The sequence below is a fragment of the Chiloscyllium punctatum genome, chromosome 42 (assembly GCF_047496795.1).
Source record: "Chiloscyllium punctatum isolate Juve2018m chromosome 42, sChiPun1.3, whole genome shotgun sequence".
Lineage (NCBI taxonomy): Eukaryota > Metazoa > Chordata > Chondrichthyes > Orectolobiformes > Hemiscylliidae > Chiloscyllium > Chiloscyllium punctatum.
The window spans coordinates 42,193,618-42,215,463 of record NC_092780.1 but is presented as its reverse complement, the minus strand read 5'-3'; the positions used below and the strand labels follow the sequence as shown (position 1 = coordinate 42,215,463).

At 41.8% G+C, this 21,846-nt stretch overlaps 1 protein-coding gene across 1 annotated transcript in view; it reads left to right on the top strand.

The window, feature by feature from the left end:
- LOC140465533 (nuclear factor 7, brain-like) overlaps positions 1-14,997 on the top strand; it is a 47,667-nt gene extending 32,670 nt beyond the window's left edge. Inside the window, exons 5-6 of the mRNA XM_072561072.1 lie at positions 10,989-11,039; positions 14,483-14,997. Of these exons, the coding sequence (XP_072417173.1) occupies positions 10,989-11,039; positions 14,483-14,997 (566 nt within the window). The remainder of the gene's footprint in view (positions 1-10,988; positions 11,040-14,482) is intronic.
- The last annotated feature ends 6,849 nt before the right edge of the window (positions 14,998-21,846 follow it).

The window sequence follows — 21,846 nt, the reverse complement described above, 5'->3', positions numbered from 1 at the left end:
GTCCACCGTTATTCATCGTTTATATAAATGAGTTGGATGAGAATTTAGGAGGTATGGTTAGTAAGTTTCCAGGTGACACCAACATTGATGGTACAGTGGACAGTGAAGAAGGTTATCTGGGAATGCAGAGAAATCTTGATCAACTGGGCCAATGGACTAGGAATGGCAGATGGAGTTTAATTTAGATAAATGCAAGGTGTAGCATTTTGGTAAGGCAAACCAGGAGCTGGGCTTACACAGTCAATAGTAGGGCCTGGGAAGTGCTATAGAACAAGGGAATCTAGGACTTATTGCTCCTTGAAAATGGAGTCACAAATAGACAGGATGCTGAAGATGTTCAGCCTGCTTATTTTATGATGATGCTGCTACTTGAATAAGATTATGTTGTTCTTGGTCTTTATTTTCCAGGTCATAAAGATACAGGTTCTGAAAATTTAGGTTTTAAGGGTTTTAGGGCCAGTTTGATTATAGCTAACAGATACTGCCTCAGGCAAAAGGCTTTTAAGTTTCAAGAAAAACTTGTATAATGAGATTAAAAATTACATAATACCAGGTTTATTTGGTAATTACATAATACCAGGTCCAACAGGTTTATTTGGAAGCACTAGCTTTCAGAGCGCTGCTCCTTCATCAGGTGGTTGAACAATGAAAGGGGGAGTGGCCAGTTCTCCCTCAGCTCAGCTTTTCTCTGGTTTGATCTTTAGCAGTCTGACTGTTCACTGAAAACTGTCAGTCAGCTTGAGACTGCTGATCCAAGAAATAGCTACATGGAAGAAGGTGTTCCATACTGAGTCCCTCTGCTATCACTCTCTCTCCCATAAGGCCCTATATTTGAGTTTACCTTTTGTGACAAGGGGATTGTTTATGGGGATTGTTACAAGTATTTAGGACAGTATAATTAAGTTGGGATAGTCTGTTGGGTTTTTGGACAAGTTATTCTATAATCTGTTCTCTTTTGTTTGTGTTTCGTTCAATGATCTTGCAAATGAATTTTGTTTTGCTTAAATAGTTTTGGGCCAGCTGCATCCATCCTGAAATATCCACCTGTTTAAAACAGCTAGCAAGGTTAGGGTCTGGGCTACTTTCTTGAAATGTTTTGAGGGGGTCTGGCCTCCTCATCCATAACAGATTGGAGGTTCTTTGTGAGATTTGTTCTGTAGTTCGATTTGGGATTAGGGTTGTTGGACTCTAAGGCAGTGAGTGGTAGGTGTTAGTATCTTTTGTTCCGGGTGTTGAATTTGATTGGTTTAAACGGACCTTGGGATAGCAATGGCTCTTTCAGTCACCAAGAGCTTTCTGGGGATGGAAGAAGTGACTTTCGGGGTTTTACAAAAGATGATTAAAGCTAAGCTGCTAGAATTAACAGACAATGTGGAGTTGGAGCTGCCTCCTTCCATGAGGAAAGGACAGAGAATTACAGCAATGGCTCAGAATTTCAATTTGCTGGAAACGCCATCAAAATCCCTAGAGGTGGCAAAAATTCAATTGAAAATGAAGCAGCTGGAGAGGGAGGGAAAAAACAAGGAATGGTTATTGGATGCTCCAGGGGTTAGATGCTTCAAAAGGAATTAGGGGGCAAGTAAAAGAGGTGGAGGAGTGGTATTGCTAATCAGGGATAGTATCACAGATGCAGAAAGGGAGGTCGTTGAGGACGGTTTATCTACAGAGTCAGTATGGGTGGAAGTTAGAAACTGGAAAGGAGCAGTCACTTTCTTGCGGGTTTTCTACAGACCCCCCAGTAGCAACAGAAACATGGGGGAGTACATTGGGAGGCGGATTTTAGAAAGGTTCAGAAATAACAGTGTTGTTATCATTGGTCCTGACTTCAACTAATACTGATTGGAACCTCTTTAGTTCAAGTAGTTGGATGGAGCAGTTTCTGTCAGGTTGTCTAGGAAGAGTTCCTGACTCAATATGTAGATAGGCCCAACTAGAAGGAAAGCCATATTAGATTTGGTGCTTGGCAATGAACAAAAGGTCAGGTGTCAGATCTCTCGGTGGGAGAGAATTTCAGTAATAGTGATCACAACTCCCTGACCTTTACTACTCATGGAGAGGGATAGGAGCAGATGGTATGGGAAAGTATTTAATTGGGGGAGGGGGAATTACAATGGTGGGAGGGGGAGGTGGGAACTGGGCACATAAATTGGGAACAGAAATGTGGAGGTTGTTCAGGAAGCACTGGCTTCAAATGCTGGACAGGTTTGTTCCACTGAGGAAGGGATGGTAGGTTGAAAGAACCTTGGGTGACAATGGATGTGGAACATCTAGTCAAGGAAGAAGGAAGCTTACTTAAGGTTGAGGAAGCAAGGATCAGACAGGGCTCTAAAAGGTTACAAGGCAGCAAAGAAGTAACTGTAGAGTTTAGGGGAGCATGAAAAAGCTTTAGTAGGGTAGGATTAAGGAAATCCCTAAGCCATCCTACACTTATGTGAGGAACAACAGGATGGCCAGAGTGATGGTAGGGCTGATCAGGGATAGTGAAGGGAACTAGCGCCTGGAGTCGAAGAAGGTAGGGGAGGACCTTAACGAACACTTTGCTTCAGTATTCACTAGTGAGAGGAACCTTGACGTTTCTGAGGACAGCATGAAACAGACTATTATGCTCGAACAAGTTGATGTTAAGAATGAGGATGTGCTGAAAATTTTGAAATTCATGAGGATAGATAAATCCCAGGGCCCAGACGGCAAATACTCTAGGTTACGACAGGAAGAGATTGCTGTGCCTTTGCACCTTCCCTGTCCACTGGAGTAGTGCCAGGTAATTGGAGAGAGAAAAGAGGAAAGGAGACAGAGGAAAGGATGAAAGACAGGGTGTTTGAACTTCAGAAATTGGCACTTAGACAGGAAAATCAGCTTAAAATGGTGGAGATGAAGGCTGAAGGTAAGCTTAGTGCAGAAGATCAAAACCGTGGTAGTCAAAGGCCTTGTGAGAAACTATTTAAGTATATTCAAGCATTGCCTAAATTTGATGAGAAGGATGTGGAAGCCTTTTTCATCTCAAAAGGTGGCTAAACACATGCAGTGGCCAATGACCATGTCCATTTTGTTGATCCAAACAGAATGTGTAGGTTGAGCTAGTAAGGTATTTGTATCACTATCAGAGCTGGTATCTGGAGCGTATGAGGAGGTGAAGAAAGCGATCTTAAGTGTATATGAGCTTGTGCCAGAAGCCTACAGACAACGTTTCAGGAATCTAAGCAGGAACCCTGGTCAAACCTCCATTGAGTTTGAAAGGATCAAACAAAGTAATTTTGATAAATGGAAGAGCAAACCTATGACTCTCTTAGAGAGATGATTATTTTGGAGGAATTCAAAAATTTACTTCCTGAAGCAATGAAAATTCATGTGGTAGAGCAGAGAGTTAAAACAGGAAGCTGAAATGGCTGATGAATATGAGTTGGTCCATGAATCAAAGTTTGGCTTCCAAAATCAATTTCAATCCATGAGGGATAGAAATTGGGGTAAAGAGAAGTCCTCACATGGAAAGGGAAAGGTAGATCTTGGTGAAGATCATAAGGATAACTTACCACAGGGTAAAAAGGAAACCCTTGAGGGGGAAGGGAGAAGTTAAAAAAACTCTCGTGTTTTCAGTACAATAAAGTAGGCCACATGAAAGCACAATGTTGGTGGGTTAGGGAAAGCACTAGGAAGCCAGATGTAGGAAAATAGGATAAGCCAGTGAATGTTGTTGGAGTGGAAAGCTCAGAGGAGGCTAGAAAGCTGCAGCAGAATGTACTACCTGGTCGGAGGTTGGTTAAGGAGGAAATGCCAGATCTTCTTAAACCTGCAAAGGTAAAGTTTACTCACATAGGCCAGAAACAGCAGGTAAAGAAGTTACAATATTAAGAGATACAGGATCCTCTCAATCTGTGCTGTTGAAAGATGAGGAAATATGTACCTCTGAAGGACTATTGCCGGAAAAGGTACTAGTAACTTGAATTCATGGTGAGACAAGGAGTGCACAATTATGTAAAGTGAGGTTAGAGTGTCCACTGAAGAGTTGTGAAGTCATGATAGGAGTACTGGACAAACTCACAGCTCCAAGAATACTCTTTGTCCTTGCTAATGACATAACTGGTTCACCGGTACAAGTGCTGCCGACTGTGGTTGAAAAGCCAGTGGAAACTTGGCAACTGATCAATTGTAGGACACATATCCTGGGATTTTTCAGACTGTGTGGTAACGAGGTCACAAAGTCACCAGTTGAACCAGGAGAGATCAAAGAGTATAGGTAAGAAAATTGAAGTGGAATTAGCAGAGACCCTGTTTGATCAAATGGTTGACATGAATGAGGAGCAGAGAGATGACACAGCAGACATCTTTAGCTCAGATAAATTAACTGAGTTACAGTAGAAAGATGAAAATTTAAAGTGATTGTATCAAAAGGCAAACACAGAAAAAAATTCCAAATGTATCACTGAATGCTATTATCTTAAAAATGACGTCTTAATGAAGAAACAGAGACCATTACATATTCAAGCAGATGAGAAAGGAGGTGTTGCAGGTAGTGCATGAGCTACCACTAGTGGGTCATTTAGGAGTGAGGAAAAACTCAAGCTAAAATACAAAAACATTTTTTTTGGCCTGGACTGCACAAGGATGTAGTTGAATTTTGCCTGACATGTCAGGTATTTCAAAAACCACAGGCAGTAATAAAACCTGCACCTTTAATACCTATTCCTGCATTTGAGGAACCTTTTACAAGAGTCTTAATTGATTGCAAAAGACCCCTACCTAAAACAAAAAATGGGAATCAGTATTTATTAACGATAATGGATGTGTCCACGAGATTTTCAGAGGCAATTTCCATTATGTAATATCACAGCTAAGAGGATTGTTGAGGAATTACTCAAATTATTTGCTAGATACGGACTACCCACATAGCTACAATCAGATCAAGGGTGAAGCTTCACATCAAAGTTATTCAAAGAAGTTATGGTCAACTTAGCTATAAAACAATTCAAATCCACTGTGTACCATCTAAAATCGTATGGAGGACTCGAAAGGTGGCATCAGACATTAAAGATCATGTTGAGCACTTATAGTCAAAACTATCCAGACGATTGGGTAAGCAAATTCAGTTTGGACATTTTGCGATCAGAGATGCACCAAATGAATCAACCAAATTCAGTCCATTTGAATTAGTTTCTGGGCATTAAGTGAGAGGACCAGTAAAATTGATTAAAGAGAAATTAGTAAGTCAGAATTCAGAGACCACATATTTGGATTATGTGCCAAATTTTAGGGAATGATTACATACAGCCGGGGGGTTGGCTCGACAGCATTTCAAAGTATCACAGCATACAATGAAACAGAAGCAGACAAGAAATCAAAAATTCACAATTTTAACCATCATAGAATTCCTACAGCGTGGAAACAGACCCTTTGGCCTAACAAGTCCACACCAACTCTCTGAAGCGTAACCCCCTACTACTCTACATTTACCTCAGACTAATGGACCTAACCTCTATTCCTGAAGAAGGGCTTTTGCCCAAAACGTCGATTTTCCTGCTCTTCGGATGCTGCCTGACCTGCTGTGCTTTTCCAGCATCTGCAGTCCTTGTTTTTACCTAATAGACCTAACCTACACATCCCTGAACACTATGGACAATTTAGGAATGTTTACAACATTTATCAGAGTTGTTCAATTAACTTTGGAAGGCAGGCTTGGTGATAAACCTGGCTAAAAGTAAATTTGCCAAAGCCAAAGTCACCTTCCTAGGCCCTTTTATTGGACATAGACAAATGGCCCCACAGAATGAAATTGGGGGGGGGGGTCTCCCATACCATCAACAAAGAGAGCAGTACTACGATTCTTGGGATTGCATGGATTTTATTGAAAATTTGTTCCAAAGTTTAGCAGTGTGGCTGCTCCACTCACTGAGAAAAGGCTAAAGAAAGGCAAGATGTTTCAGTGGACAGCGGACTGTCAGAAAGCATTTGACAGCCTGAAAACTGTGTTGTACAGTTTTGTACTGTCCCAGTATTAGCCATATCTGATTAAGCAAAGCCATTCAAGGTGGTTATCAATCCGAGTGATGTGGGTGTTAGTGCTGCGCTCTTACAGGAAGACAACAAGAAGATAGAAACACCAATCGAGTATTTAAATTAGATTAGACTAATCTAAGTTAGTAGAATAATGAATAGAAAGACCTATCAGATATTTCTCCAGGAAATTGAACATTCATCAGCAGAAATATTCAACAGTTGAGAAGGGGAATTTGAGCTTGGTGTTGGCGTTGCAATATTTCAATGTTTAGGTTACCAGTAATGTATCTGAGACAATCATATACACTGATCATAAACAACTGACGTTTGTGGAGAAATTTAAGGACAAAAATTCCAGAATGTTTAGATGGAACTTGTTGTTACAGGCATTCAATTTGAAAATTGTGCATATAGCAGCACAAGAAAACGTGATTGCTGACGCATTATCGAGTCCTGAATGAGAAACAGTGGCGTTCAGTGGCAGGAGTAAAACAGGCTGAAAGGGAATGTAGTAGTGCATGTTTGCTTGGTTATTGTATAAGTATATGTGTTTTGTAGTGTAATAACGATTTAAGATTAAGAGGTTTTAAAATGAAGCCATCAGCATAGCTAACAGATTTTGCCTCAGGCAAAAGGCTTTTAAGTTGTAACAAAAACACTTGTACAATGAAAGGTGAGTGGCCGCTTCTCCCAGCTCAGCTTTTCTCTGGTTTGCTTTGGTTTTTAGCAGTCTGACTGTTCACTGAAAGCAGTTGATCAGTTTGAGATTGGTGATCCAAGAAACAAGCTACATAGAAGAAAGTGTTCTATGTGAATCCCTCTGCCATCTCTCTCTCTCTCCTGTAAGACCCTGTGTTTGATTTTTCCTTTTTGCCAAGGGGTGTTTATGGGGATTGTTGCCAGTATTTTGAATAGCATCATTAAGTTGGTATAACTGGTTTAGTTTTTGGATAGTTAAGTTATTCCCTATTCTGTTCTCTTTTGTTTGTGTTTGGGAAGGATACAAAAGCAAACAGAGGATAACAAAGAGTGTAATAAGAAATGAGAGGATCAAATATGAAGGTAGGCTAGCCAGTAATATTAGAAATAATAGTAAAAGTTTCTTTCAGTACATAAGAAACAAACGACAGGCAAAAGTAGACATTGGGCCACTTCAAACTGATGCAGGGAGCCTAGTGATGGGAGATAAGGAAATAGCAGGAGAACTTAACAAGTACTTTGCGTCAGTTTTCACAGTGGAAGACATGAGTAATATCCCAAAAATTAAAGGGTGTCACGGGGCTGAGTTGAGTATGGTTGCCATTACAAAAGAGATAGTGCTAGAAAAGTTAAAAAGTCTTAAAATTGATAAATCTCCTGGCCCCGATGGGATACACCCTAGAGTTCTGAGAGAGGTTGCTGAGGAAATAGCAGAGGCATTGGTTGAGATCTTTCAAGAGTCACTGGAGTCAGGAAAGGTCCCGGACGATTGGAAGATGGCTGTAGTAACCCCCTTGTTCAAGAAAGGATCAAGGCAAAAGATGGAAAATTATAGGCCAATCAGCTTAACCTCGGTTGTTGGTAAAATTCTAGAATCCATCATTAAGGATGAGGTTTCTAAATTCTTGGAAGAGCAGAGTCTGATTAGAACAAGTCAACATGGATTTAGTAAAGGGAGGTCATGCCTGACAAACCTGTTGGAATTTTTTGAAGAGGTAACAAGTAGGTTAGACCAGGGGAACCCAGTGGATGTGGTCTATCTGGACTTTCAAAAGGCCTTTGATAAGGTGCCACACGGGAGACTGCTGAGCAAGGTGAGGGCCCATGGTGTTCGAGGTGAGCTGCTGGGATGGATTGAGGATTGGCTATCTAACAGAAGGCAGAGTGTTGGGATAAAAGGTTCTTTTTCAGAATGGCAGCCGGTGACGAGCGGTGTCCCGCAGGGTTCGGTGCTGGGGCCACAGCTGTTCGCATTATATATTAATGATTTGGATGAGGGAACCGGGGGCATTCTAGCGAAGTTTGCCAATGATACAAAGTTAGGTAGACAGGCAGGTAGTACTGAGGAAGTGGGGAGGCTACAGAAGGATCTAGACAGGTTGGGAGAGTGGTCCAGGAAATGGCTGATGGAATTTAACATGAGCAAGTGCGAGGTCTTGCACTTTGGCAAAAAGAATATAGGAATGGACTACTTTCTAAATGGTGAGAAACTTAATAAAGCCAAAGCACAAAGGGATCTGGGAGTGCTAGTCGAGGATTCTCTAAAGGTAAACATGCAGGTTGAGTCTGTGATTAAGAAAGCGAATGCAATGTTGTCTCTTATCTCAAGAGGGTTGGAATATAAAAGCAGAGATGTACTACTAAGACTTTATAAAGCTCTGGTTAGGCCCCATTTGGAGTACTGTGTCCAGTTTTGGTCCCCACACCTCAGGAAGGACATACTGGCACTGGAACGTGTCCAGCGGAGATTCACACGGATGATCCCTGGAATGACAGGTCTAGCATATGAGGAACGGCTGAGGATACTGGGATTGTATTCGTTGGAGTTTAGAAGATTAAGGGGAGATCTAATAGAGACGTACAAAATAATACATGGCTTTGAAAAGGTGGATGCTAGAAAATTGTTTCTGTTAGGCGAGGAGACTAGGACCCGTGGACACAGCCTTAGAATTAGAGGGGGTCATTTCAGAACGGAAATGCGGAGACATTTCTTCAGCCAGAGAGTGGTGGGCCTGTGGAATTCATTGCCACGGAGTGCAGTGGAAGCCGGGACGCTAAATGTCTTCAAGGCCGAGATTGATAGGTTCTTGTTGTTTAGAGGAATTAAGGGCTACGGGGAGAACGCTGGCAAGTGGAGCTGAAATGCGCATCAGCCATGATTGAATGGCGGAGTGGACTTGATGGGCCGAATGGCCTTACTTCCACTCCTATGTCTTATGGTCTTATGGTCTTATGGTCTTATTCAATGATTTTGCAAATAAATTCTGTGTTGTTTAAAACTAAGTGGCTGGGCCAGCTGTATTCCCTCCTGGAATATCCATATACACCTGTTTAAAACAACACGCAAAGTTAGCTTCTGGGCTTCTTTCTTGAAGTGTTTTGAGTGCGTCTGGCCTGGTTTGTAACAGCTTTCTGCAGTCAGACCATTAAGTTGGGATGTCTTGTTGCAGGTCTAGATAACATGAGTGTGAATACATTTGGAATACTACATGCAGTTCTGGTTGCCCTGCTATAGAAAGGATATTATTAAAGTAGAAAGAGTGCAGAAAAGATTTACTAGGATGCTACATGGCCTGAGTTATAAGGTGAGGTTGAATAGGCTGGGATCTTTTTCCCTGGACCATAGGAGACTGAGGGGGTGACCTTATAGAGGTCTGTAACATCATGAGAGGCATGGATAAGGTGAAGAGCCAACAGCTTTTCTCCATGGTAGGGGAGTCTAAAACTAAAGGGTATCAGTTTAAGGTGAGAGGGGAGAGATACAAAAGGGGCAATTTTTTCACATAGAGTGTGATGAGTGTCTGGAATGGGCCACCATAGGCAGTGGATAAAGCAAGTACAATTTTGTCATTTAAGAAATACTTAGACATTTACATAGATGGGATAGGCATGGAGCGATATGGACTAAATGCAGGCAAATAGGATAATTTAAATTGTGAAAACTGGGCAGCATGGGCAAGTTGGGCTGAAGGGCCTGTTTCCATGCTGTAGACCTCTATGATTCTATGAATCTAAATATTACATGTACTTAGAAACTGATCCTTACATTGTCCTACCTTGTGTTCTGACTTGCATACAAATCAACATGTGAACACACTCCACAGCAGAACCTGTTTGTAATCTGGAGATTGCTTGTTTTTGCAACAGCTCAGATTGTGAATCAGTCTGCATCACATATGCAGTAAGACTGAGCCAACATACAGACATGGACAGATAATTTTTATGTGACATTCATATCATAGAAGTGTCAGGCAATTGCCATCCGCCCTTGACATTCAATAGAATTACCATCTCTAAATCTCTCACCATCACCATCCTAACATTGACCAGAAACAGAACTGGACCAGTCATACAAACAAAGATAGACCACCAACATTTATAGAAGTGCCAGGACAGGTGGACTTTAAATGCTTTTCTTATTAAAGACGTTGGTATCCCAAGAATTAATTTAAGTTATGCAATTCCCAGAAATAATGCAATGGGCCGTGGCTTTGTGTGAGAACATAAAATAGGAGGTAATAAATCAGTCACTTGTTTTACATCTCTTTGGATATTTAGTCTGGTTGGCCTTAATTGAAATAAAAATGCACTTCATTATCGCTCATCTTGGCTGAATGTACATGAGATGAGCAGCAGGAAAATGGCACTGGTTTTATGGAAAGCGGCTTAAGATCTATGTAGGGAAGGGAGACAGAGTACAGTCAGACATTTCAGCTATCATCTTTAAGAGGTTAATACTCAAATGAGCCAAGTACTCAGATGTTACAAAACTTCAGGCTGTCTGCACTCAAACTCCTGGCTGTATCTACTGGCTGTATTATATTTAGTGGCTTAGCTGTAAGTAAAGTCACCAGAGATCTTTAAGTCAAATGGAGTCTGTGTACCTTACTGGTGTTACATTGGGATATCAGAAAGTTGCTTAGCTCAGTTGGCTGGTTTGCAATGCAGTGTAATGTCAACAGTGTGGGTTCAATTTCTGTACTGGCTGAGGTTATGATAAAGGATACTCCTTCTTGACCTCTTCCTTTGCCTGGGGTGTGGTGACTTTCAGGTTAAACCCACCAATAGCTACCTTTCTCTCTAACGAGGGAGTGGTACTATGGCGACTTTTGGTTTGGATATTATTATACCAACTACTGCTCAAACCCATGTCATGCCTCTCTCTCATAGTCACCTCACCAGTTGTTCTTCAGCCAACCATTCACATTTGCCATCACTCTCATTCCTTGGTCTCTTCTTGGGTGCAGAACCTGAAGGAGGAACAGAAGTTTTAGCCAACACTTAACTGATTATTGCAGGTGAGGAGATTCTGGACATCAGTGGAGTCTCAGTGTACCTGGCTGTCAGAGGTGAGGAGGTGGGTGCCTCCTTGGTGACAGAAAGAAATATCAGACAGCCGCATGGCCTAAAACACTCATTCATGTTCACCCAGTTGCACACTGTCTTTGAAAAAGAATCATGTGCATATTGATCATGTTCTGTCTTTAGTCTTTGTGAGCTCCATACGAAGTGTTGCAGGAAAATGATGACGGCTCCTCAGGGGAGATCACTTATACTAAGGGAGTAGTGTCACAGAACTCATGTAAGTTATGCACTGGCTTAGATACTCTCTCTTTGGTAAGCAGAATGGATTGTAACATGGTGATTCATTTATCACAAGTAAACACAGAGTGCAGATAGTAGAGGCAGGGATAGTAGTGGGAAATCAGTGTCAGAAGCAACACAATGTTCCTCGCCCTGCTCAGTTGAATCTTGAGGAGCCATTGATGAAGAGAATACTATTGGAACAGCAGAAGTGATGGCAAAATGTACTGGCTGGACTGCAGTCACACTGTATTGCTATCAGGCAGAGATTTATGGAGATTGTGTCCTCATACATGAGTGATGGAATGGCCAGCTACAAGGAATACCAAAAACTATAGCCATGATGTGCATATTGTGGATGCTATCAACTGAAAGTAAATGATGATACCCCCAGCCTGGGGCATCATCACCCATTAAGCTGCAGCAGAGTGCTCTCCAACTCACTGATGGCAGGGGAGGACAATTGGCTGATGGAAGTACCAAGAACAAAACTAGCTTTGGAAGTGGATACTTAGGTCAACATCACTCCCTTCCTGCTGCTGCCCCTGTTCCCTCACCTGACAAGCAACTTTCTGCTCCAATGGCTGGCTGAAACTGACTGCACAGGGCAAATGGAGCAATCTTTATTAAAGCCACCCTCAATCTAGAGACCAGCTGAACACTCCAAATGAGAATGCGTGCAACTTGCTCTTCCTCTGCTGAAACAATTGGGGTGGCACTATGTAGAAAAGCCAGGAAGAGGAAGAATGAAGATCTATAATTGCAAAGGGAATCACGTTGCTGTGTTGCACAACATTTTGATTGGGAGATTTCTGTGTTATTCTTGAACAGTTATTCTTGAACAATCACAAATGGCCAGTCATACTGGCCATTTGTGATTGCTGCTAAGAAAATTGCTTTTTCACTTGTAATAAATGACTTGATGCTGAGTTCCATTGGGCGATGTGTACTGGAATTGCAAATGGCAGTTTTTTTTTGCAGGACTGCTGATTGTGGTGGAAAGAAAGGAGTGGAATTGAAATGGAGGAGGTACATGTAGCTTTTGGATATGGGCAGTTTGGTGAAAATGAATGTCCTAAAAATGCAGTGTAGTGTGCACCACCACTTGTGCCTTCGCCACATCACATTCACATTCCCCCTCCTCCTCAATGCACTCCGCTGCAGCTTTGGGGTGACGATGCCCCAGGCCAGGGGTATCATCATTTACTTTCAGTTGATAGTGTTGTTTCTGCTCCTGCATAAGGTATTGTCCAGAGTGCAGCAAGCACACTGAATCTGTCTGTTGGGAAGGATAACTCCAGATTTATGCAGGCATAAATCCAATGCCTTGCTCAATGACACAGCACAGTGCTGCATAGTTTTCGTCATATCAGTGTTGGGCTCATTTACTCACTCACTGATTGCTTTTCTAGTTAGTAGCAATAGTCAATTCTCTTCATGTCGTAACTCCTCAATCTCCAAAATAAAATTAGTCAGAACTTGGAAAGAAAGAGCTAAGTTAAGAGCAGGTTGAGAAATATCAGATTTTGTGAGGACAATACATTTTCAGGCCATATTTGATAAGTTGGTGAGACATAACCTATGTTTGTAAAGTGCATTTAATAGTGTTCAGTATCCTTAGACAGTGAATAGGAATATTATGAGTTCAGATTGACAGCGGGTCACAGAAGGTATGTCAGAGTTTGGCCAAGGATCTGTTTTGGGCTGTGACCTGAAGGAAGGGAGGGATAGAGTATTTTGGAGGAAATAATATTACAGCTTAGAGTCTCGCAGCTAAAAGCATGGTCACCAAGAGGCCTGAAATAGAGGGATGTGGGACTCGTGAGATTACAGAGAATGGAGCTAAGGCGAGGCAAGGATTTGAACACAGAGCTTCCTTCAAGATCCAGGTATTACTTGTATTTTTATAGGCTTGTTCTTGACCACTGGACATCCCAAAACTCTTCATAACCAAAGACATATATTGAAACTGTAGTCACTGTTGTAATGGAGGAAAAGCAGCAATCAGTTTTTGTACAGCAAGCTCCCATACACAGACATGCGTTAATAACCAAATAATGTGTTTAGTGACGTTAATTAAGGGATAATTCTTGTCTAGGATACCTAGGATGACTCCCATGTTCTTCTTTGCAAAGGTGCAATGAGATCTTTAGCATCCACTGAGAGAGACAAGGCCTTGGTCAAACATTTCATCCAACATTTGGTATCTCTGAGACCGCAGCACTCCTCAGTAATGTGCAGAGTTTGTTTTTTTTGCTGGATTCTGATGTGGAACTTGAACATGCAAATCCTGTACCTCAGAGACAAGAGAGTTACTGACCGAGGCACAACTGCCATATAAACAGCTTGAATTAGTGCAGCCCAGCGGTTGGTGTTGATGCCTTTTGTTATCAATCATTAAGAAGAAGACAGTAGACTCCTAATTCAGAATCTTAGCATAACATTCAGTGGGTTGAAATCCAGTCATGGCACATAGTGCAATTTGAAATCAGTAAAAACTCGGAATTAACAGTGTCATCATTATCGATTGAACGAAATCTAATTTGGTTCATTTGGGAAGGAAATCTATCATCACTACCTGGTCTGGCCTACATGTGACTCCAGACCTACAACAATGTGGTTAACTTTGAACTGGATGGGCAACAGATGCTGCCTAGCCACTAATGATCACTTTCTATGGATAAAGTTTTAAAGTTGGCTTGGGTAAAAACAACACCATCTCAAATTTTCCTGCTGACACAAAAAGGGGTTGACTAGTGGCAAGACTGATTGTAAAAGAAGGTAGCCAAGTACATCTTGATTTTTGTTACAAATATATCTAACAAAAATCCGACTGTAATCGAAGTAGTTTTTTGGCAGGCAAAATAGTAATGCAGGGTCTAGGAAGTCAGAAAAGGGAGAAAAAGATAACTTTTGTGAAATAGCAACAGGAAAACTAAAATTCAAAACTGTCTGTGAGCAACACCGGAGCATGAATTATTTATTGAATCTGAAATATCTTTAAATTTGATGGTTTTCATTTAATATGAAGACAAAGTGTAATATGTGCGTGTGGATGAGTTTTATTACTGTAATAATCCAGGTTAAAAGGCAGATAAATCCTACAAAAGCTAACTTCCTGAATTGGATAAATTGCATAATGTGAATTTAATAAATGGGACATTTCCCTCTTTTCATTCTATCTGTTCTATTTTCTGCTCTTCTACAGTGCCATTGAGTCTAGATCCTGACACCGCACACTGGAACCTCCTAATCTTCGACAACATGACCAGTGTCGCGTACAGCCACAACCTGAAGAAATCACCCTCTAAACCCTCACGATTCAGCGCCCATCCCTTTGTTCTGGCAAAACAAGGGTTCTCATCAGGAATACATTACTGGGAAATCTTTGTGGGTTGCAAGGCTGAATGGGTCTTGGGTGTGACCAAACAATCTGTAGAACGTAAGGCACCAATCTCATCTCAAGCTGGTTTATGGACCTTAGAGAAAAAAGGCAAACACTATGTGGCTTGCTCTGTGCCTCATGTAGTAATCTTTTCCAGGTTTAAACCCAGAAAAATTGGAGTTTACCTTGACTACGAAGCTGGGCAAGTGTCCTTTTACAATGCCGACAAAATGACCCTGATGTACACTTTTAGAGATAGTTTCACAGAGACACTCTATCCTGTATTTAGCCCAGGTGTTAATTTCACACCACTGAGAATACTCCATCTTAATCCTTGAAAGGGTGTAAATTAAATGCAGTGACAAAAAGCCAGCAAACATTTGAAGGTGCCTGTGTGCCTACTGAAGATAATATAAACTGTGTCCATAAATCCAGATTACAGCAGCATGCAACTCAACTCGAAATATTTCACATTTCTTATATTAATCTGTTTTTAAAAAAAGTACTTTGTTTTTGCATGTCTCTTTCTGTCCTTGCATCCTAGATATTTACTCCATATCTCTCACCTCTGACACAGAGAGCAGGCAGGTGGTATATCCCTCAGCTCTGCCAATGGCTTTCTGTCATAGCTATTGGGAGTTGTGCAAAGAAATGAATGGCTTGATCTTTAGTTTCTCCTCTTTGACCGAAGGGAAGTGTCAAGCCTTGGACTGTTGTGTCCTCCTGGACCCGAGATCAGGAAATCATGGAGTAAAGAATCATATGCACACACCAAGCACTTTGCACTCATTCTGCACCTATAGGTCAGTTCTCCAAAGGGTCATTTCCCTTAATACAGTATCTATTGGGCATCTTGTAGCTCCTGTCTGGAATACAGCTGCATAACATTAAACAAATGATGTAAAACAATGAAAACCAGACAATGAATTTGGTAACTTGTTACACGTGGGTATTATGGTTTGGATAACTGCAGTATTTTAGTGCGGCACACACGTAGAGGTAACATTTTAAAGTTACTTTAATCAATAAAATATCCATGTATGCCTATGCTCAGCATTCTCCCATTTTGACCCTTGCCATTTATTTGGCACTTGGGACCAGGTGCTACTGCAGTGCATGAGCAGTATCATTCAAACAGAACCTCTTATTGAATTAGTATCAATCTGAAGGCACATCAATGCTATCAATTCCCTTCATCCTGAATCATTTGTTTCCACTGGAATCAGTGCGGGCAGGAGGCACACCTCCAAATTAGCTTCCTGGACTGGACTACAACAAACCTATGAGCTGAAACTGTTAACTACCATTATGGTGACATAATTTCCTGCAAAATGAAAGGAAGCTTTTTGAATTTAAATTTCAAATGGATGTTTATTGACATTTACTTTAATTTGGTTAAACATCATAGGCAATAAACATTTCAGACATTTATTGGCCTTCCCCACTGGGAGTTGTTCTAAGCGACAACGAGTTTATTATCTGTTTTACTATTCTCACCTGAGAATTAGAATGAGCACGGTATCCTATATAAAAACAATTGTTCCGTACAAGAGTTTTGTGTCAAACCTTTCTTACTGATTAAAAAAATGAGAATGCTTATTTGCTGACTAAATGGCAGCTACTAATTTCGGGCAAGGATTCTGAAATTGAACACCTGAGACAACGACTGGGATTTGGCTATGAAAAAGCAGGCCATGTTAGAGGCAAGAGCTGCTGGGGGAGGGGGTTGATAGATGTAAAATTGCAGGAGATGTTGTTAGCTCAGGCCCACGTCCACATCACACTGAGATGCAATGTCACAGCGGCACAATGGTAACTTGAGTGGGGGGTTTCCACGTAATTTCAAAACAAGTGATTGAAAGGTTTCATGGATTGCAGTGTACAAGTCAACCTGGTGGGTGAGACCACCCTTTTACCACTTGGCACATTGTTTGACATGTCCTTTCAGCCACGATATGCTGCATTCATATTAATAAACTCACATTTTCACTACTAATGGGTATCTTACTTCCTGGTCCCCTGTAACTGGATGCAGGGATTGAGAAGGTGATATGGTCTGTATTGTGAAGATGTATCGGAGTATAAGTCATACTCAGATCCAGTTTAAAGTGGATTAGTGTGAGGTTATTCATTTTGGCCGGAAAAATAAAAAGAGCAAATTATTATTTAAATGGGAAACTGCTACGAAGTATGTCAATACTGAGAGATTTAGGCATCTTTGTGTATGAATCGCAGAAAGTGGGTCTGCAGGTGCAGCATTTACTGTCTGGCAAGTAGAATCCTGGCATTTATTGCAAAAACTGAAAAATGTGTTGCTGGAAAAGCGCAGCAGGTCAGGCAGCGTCCCAGGAGCAGGAGAATCTACGTTTCTGGCATAAGCCCTTCTTATGCCCGAAACGTTGATTCTCCTGCTCCTGGGATGCTGCCTGACCTGCTGCGCTTTTCCAGCAACACATTTTTCAGCTCTGATCTCCATCATCTGCAGTCCTCAATTTCTCCCCATTTATTGCAAAAGGACTGGATTATAAAAGTAACAAAATGTTTTACAATTATAGAAGACATTGGTGAGACCACACCTGGAATACTGTGTGCAGTTTTGGTTTCCTTACTTGAGGAAGGATGTGGTGACACTGGAAGCAGTTCAGAGGAGGTTCACCAGGTTGATTCCAACAATTAAAGGGCTGGAATTAAAGTGTTTGAATAGCTTGGGCTTGTACTTGCTGAAGTTCAGAAGAATGAGGGGGGAATCTGATTGAGATATATAAAATGCTAAAGGGGATTGATAAGGCGGATGTTAAATAGATGCTCCCCCTTGTGGGACAGTTTCAAAGAGGTCAAAGATATAGATTGAGAAGAGGTAGGTTCAAAACTGAGATGATGAGAAACTACTTCTCTGACAGTTGTGAATCTGTGGAACTCACTGCCCCAGAATGTAGAGGAGGAGAAGAATAGATACAAGAAAGGAATAGATATGTTTCTGATGAAAAATGAGAAAATGGGCTGTGTGGAGCAAACAGGAAAGTGGAGTTGAGACCAGGATAAGATCAGTCATGATCATGTTAACTGCTGGAGTGGGCTCGAAGGGCTCCTATACCACCTTTGAGCAGATGATATCTCCCCTGACAAACAACAAAGCTGATGATCGCTCTGTCCTATATTCCTGTTCCGCTATTCAGTTTTACATGGTGTATGCGAAAAAATATCTACAGTCTATGTAGAAAAATGGCTTCAAAGTTTGATTTAAGCATTATCATTCATGGTATTTAAAATGATTGATGAAGTGATCAGCATTGATTTAATGCCCATCAGAATTGTTTGCCAACATGGCTTGGAGTCTCAGCTGAATTTCAAGTGGTGGCAGCTGGCAATGTTTTTTAGCAGTTCTTATAGTGAAAGAGTTTGTGCTTGATGCTGTCTTGTGTTTGTCATTCCTCTGGAAGGGGGCTCAGTAATGGGGATGATGAAGAGGGCTGAGTGGTAGTTGGCATGGGGGACCGTGTATTCCATGAGGAGATTCTCTCAAATGAGGAGAAGAAACCGAGAGGGAGGACGAAATGGGAAAACAGAGTTGGCATCATCCACCTCCTGGCCAACATCATGATGGAAAAGCAGCGGATGGCAAAGGGCATTGAGAACAGAGACTGTCACTCCAGATGAGGGCATGCAGTAATCATAGAATCACTACAATGTGGGAGCAAGCCATTCATCCCATCGAGTCCACACTGACCCTCCAAAGAGCAACTGTAACCCTGCAATTTCCCATGGCTAATCCACCTAGCCTACATATCCCTGGACACCATGGGCAATCTGCACATCTTTGGACTGTGTGAGGAAACCGGAGCACCCAGAGGAAACCCAAACAGACACGGGGACAACATGCAAACTCCACATGTGGATTCAAAACGGATCCCTGCTGTTGTGAGGCAGCAGTGCTAACCACTGAGCCACTGTGCCACCCCCGATGGAAAACAGATTGAGCTACCTGCAGAGATGTTGCCAGACAAGTGCTGTCAAGGACAGCCAATTTGTACACCATGATGACACAGGAAGTGAGCTCTGGTTACATTGGTAGATATCTGATGTCAGCTGGTCTGATGGTCACTCTGTGGCCTTCACAAACTTTGTCCAGACTTATTCCAAGGCCTCCGTGTTGACAGGGATTTAATCTCCTAATCAGCTATACTTCACTAAATCAAAGCAGTACCTTTCTGAGAAGAGCCAAATAGAAATCAATTTTCTAATCAATGCAGAGAGTCAGGCTAAAAGAGCGAATGGGGGTCTCATAATGTCAGAAGTGGGATGTTCACTGATATTTTCACAATGTTCAGCACCATTCACAATTCCTCGAATACTGGAACAGCCCACATCCAAATACAAGACCACCTGGAAAATAAGCAGGCTTGGGCTGATAAATGGCAAGTAATGCTATGTGCTATAAAAGTGTCAGGTTGTGATCATCTCCTACAAGAGACAAGATAACCATCTTCTCTTGCTGTTCAATGAATAGCATTACCATTGCTGAATCCCCATTATCACCATCTTGGGAATTCCCCTTGACCATAAACAAAACTGGACTAGCCATTTAAAAATTGTGACTACAAGTGCAGATTAGAAATTGGACATTCTGCAGTGAGTAACTTACCTCCTGATTCCCCAAAGTCTGCTCACCATCGACAAGGCACAAGTCAGGAGTGTGATGGAATATTCCCCATTTTTCCCTGGATGCTGCAGCTCCAACAACATGCAAGAAGTTTGTCAGCATCTGGGACAAAACATCCACTTTATTGGCACCACATCCACTAACAATTTAATTGTGCAATTTCACCACTTTTTAAAAAAATTATACATTCATGTGATGAAGGCATCACTGGCTAGGCCAACATTTATTGTCCATCCCTAATTGCCCAACACATTGTTGTGGGTCTGGAGTCATATGTAGACCAGACCAGATCAGACCAGGTAAAGGATGGCAGTTTCCTTCCCTAAAGGATATTAGTGAATCAGATGGGGTTTTTTTTGACAATCACATTAAACTCTTAGTTTCAGATTTTTATTCAATTCAAATTCCACCTTCTGCAATGCCAGAATTTGAACCCAGATGCCCAGAATATTGCTTGGGTTTCTAGATTCACAGTCCAGTGAAAGTAATCACCTCCCCTGTTGTAGAAATTTGGACTGGTATTTACCAGATGCCTTGCTGCAAGTCACAAAGACTCCTCTGGCTGTACCTTCCAAGTCTGAGATCTGTCATTGGGGAGGACAAGAGAATGTGGGAACACTACAAATTCCCCTTTAAACCACTGACTTGGAAATATATCATCATATTCTCAAAGTTAAAAATCACAACACCAGGTTATAGTCCAAAACGTTTACTTGGAAGCAATAGCTTTAGGAGCACTACTCATTCATCAAGTAGTTACCACTGTCTGTGAATCAAAATCCTGGAACTCTCTTCCTAACAGTACTATGGGTATGTATCTATCCCCAGATGAACCCAAGTCACTCATGAGGTTGCCTACATCCCTTGAATGGAGGTGGAAAAGATTATGGAGACATGGACAGGGTGGATCCCAGCTATTCCCCTTAGTCGAAGGGTCAATAATAGGGGTATAATTTTAAGATGATAGGCAAATGCTTTGGAAGGAATTAGAGGGGGGGGGGGGGGGGGGGAACCAACTGGAAGGGCTGCAGAGGCGGGAAGTCTCATAACGTTTAAATAGGTGTGAATGAGCGCTTGAAATGTCAGAACATTCAAGGCTATGGGCCAAGCGCTGGAAAGTTGGATTAGCGTAGACGGACTGGCGCAGACTCAATGCAGCAAAGGACTGCTTCTTTGGTAATGACTCTAAGATTCTATGAATCGAGAATGAAAAAGGAATCATCACTGAATCCGAATTCTTGTTTATGCCATGGGCACAACCGTGTCCTCATTGGCCAGAGTGTCTGCAGTTGCTGCTCCCAGCTTGATGATGAGTGATTTCAGACAGCAGGTTTCCTCCAGGCCACAGCTTGATTCAGGGATCAGCTATCCGGTGGCTCTCTAACTGATACACACGGCACCTCCTCCTGTGGCAAATGACAGCACAGCTATCACCTCAAGTCCTATGTCCAGTCACGCAGTGATCGATGATGGCTGCTGGCCGTTATTTAATGATCCAGTGCAACATTATCCTATGAGCAGAGGTCAAAGGGGGATGGCATTTGGCACCCATTCCAGTTCCAATTTCATGTGATTGCTGGGTCGGGTTAAAACAAAACAAAGATAGCAACCAATTCCGAAAACCTACCAGAGACTTACTTCCATCCTTCGCCTCCACTGTGATGGAGGCTAGTAACTGAAACAAAAGAGCGTCCTGTCACTTGTGGGTTTTAAAATCAAATGCACTAACTCAGTAGGACAAGATCCAGCATCATTTCTTTTCAGATCGCTGCAGTTGTCGGGACAGGTGGAATCGAGGAATCATTGAATCACTCCAATTTAGTCAGACTGACCAGTTCCAGAACCATGCGGACTCCCCATTATATTATTTACCCAGAAACCTGTGCGTGCGTCGGGAGAAGGAGCACGAGACGGCGGTGGTTGGTGAGGCGGGAAACAAATTGATCCGAAGACAACAAAGATAAGCATTTTTTAAAAACACAGTTTTAACCTTAACAACTTTACTTTTAACCGTTCGATTCTTTAGAAACGTGAAGACTTCCCAGATAATAGTAACTTTCGCTATTTGTCGAATTCTTTCGTCCGCTCTTTTCTGTCAGTGTCGCCCTGTCCTTCTTGTCTCGATTGTCTGTCTGCCTCTGTCAGTATCTCAGAGTCAGAGTCTGACACCCTATTTCCCTGCACTTGGCCCATAACCTTCTAATACTTTCCTATTCATGTATTTCTCCAAATTCCAATTAAATATGGTTAACGGACCTGCCTCAACCACTTCCACTGGCAGCTGATTCCAGATGTGTATCACCCTCTATGTAAAAACAAGTTGCTCATCAGGTTTCCTTTTATTCTTTCCCCACTAACCTTAAACTGATGCCCTCTCGATTTCCCCAACCCTGAGAAAAATACTGAGTGCATTCACCCTATCCATGCCTCTCACGATCTTTTATACACCTCGAGAAGATCTCCCCTCAGTCTTTTACGAGCTAAAGAAAAAAGTCTTAGCTTGTTCAACCACTCTCTATAACTCAGA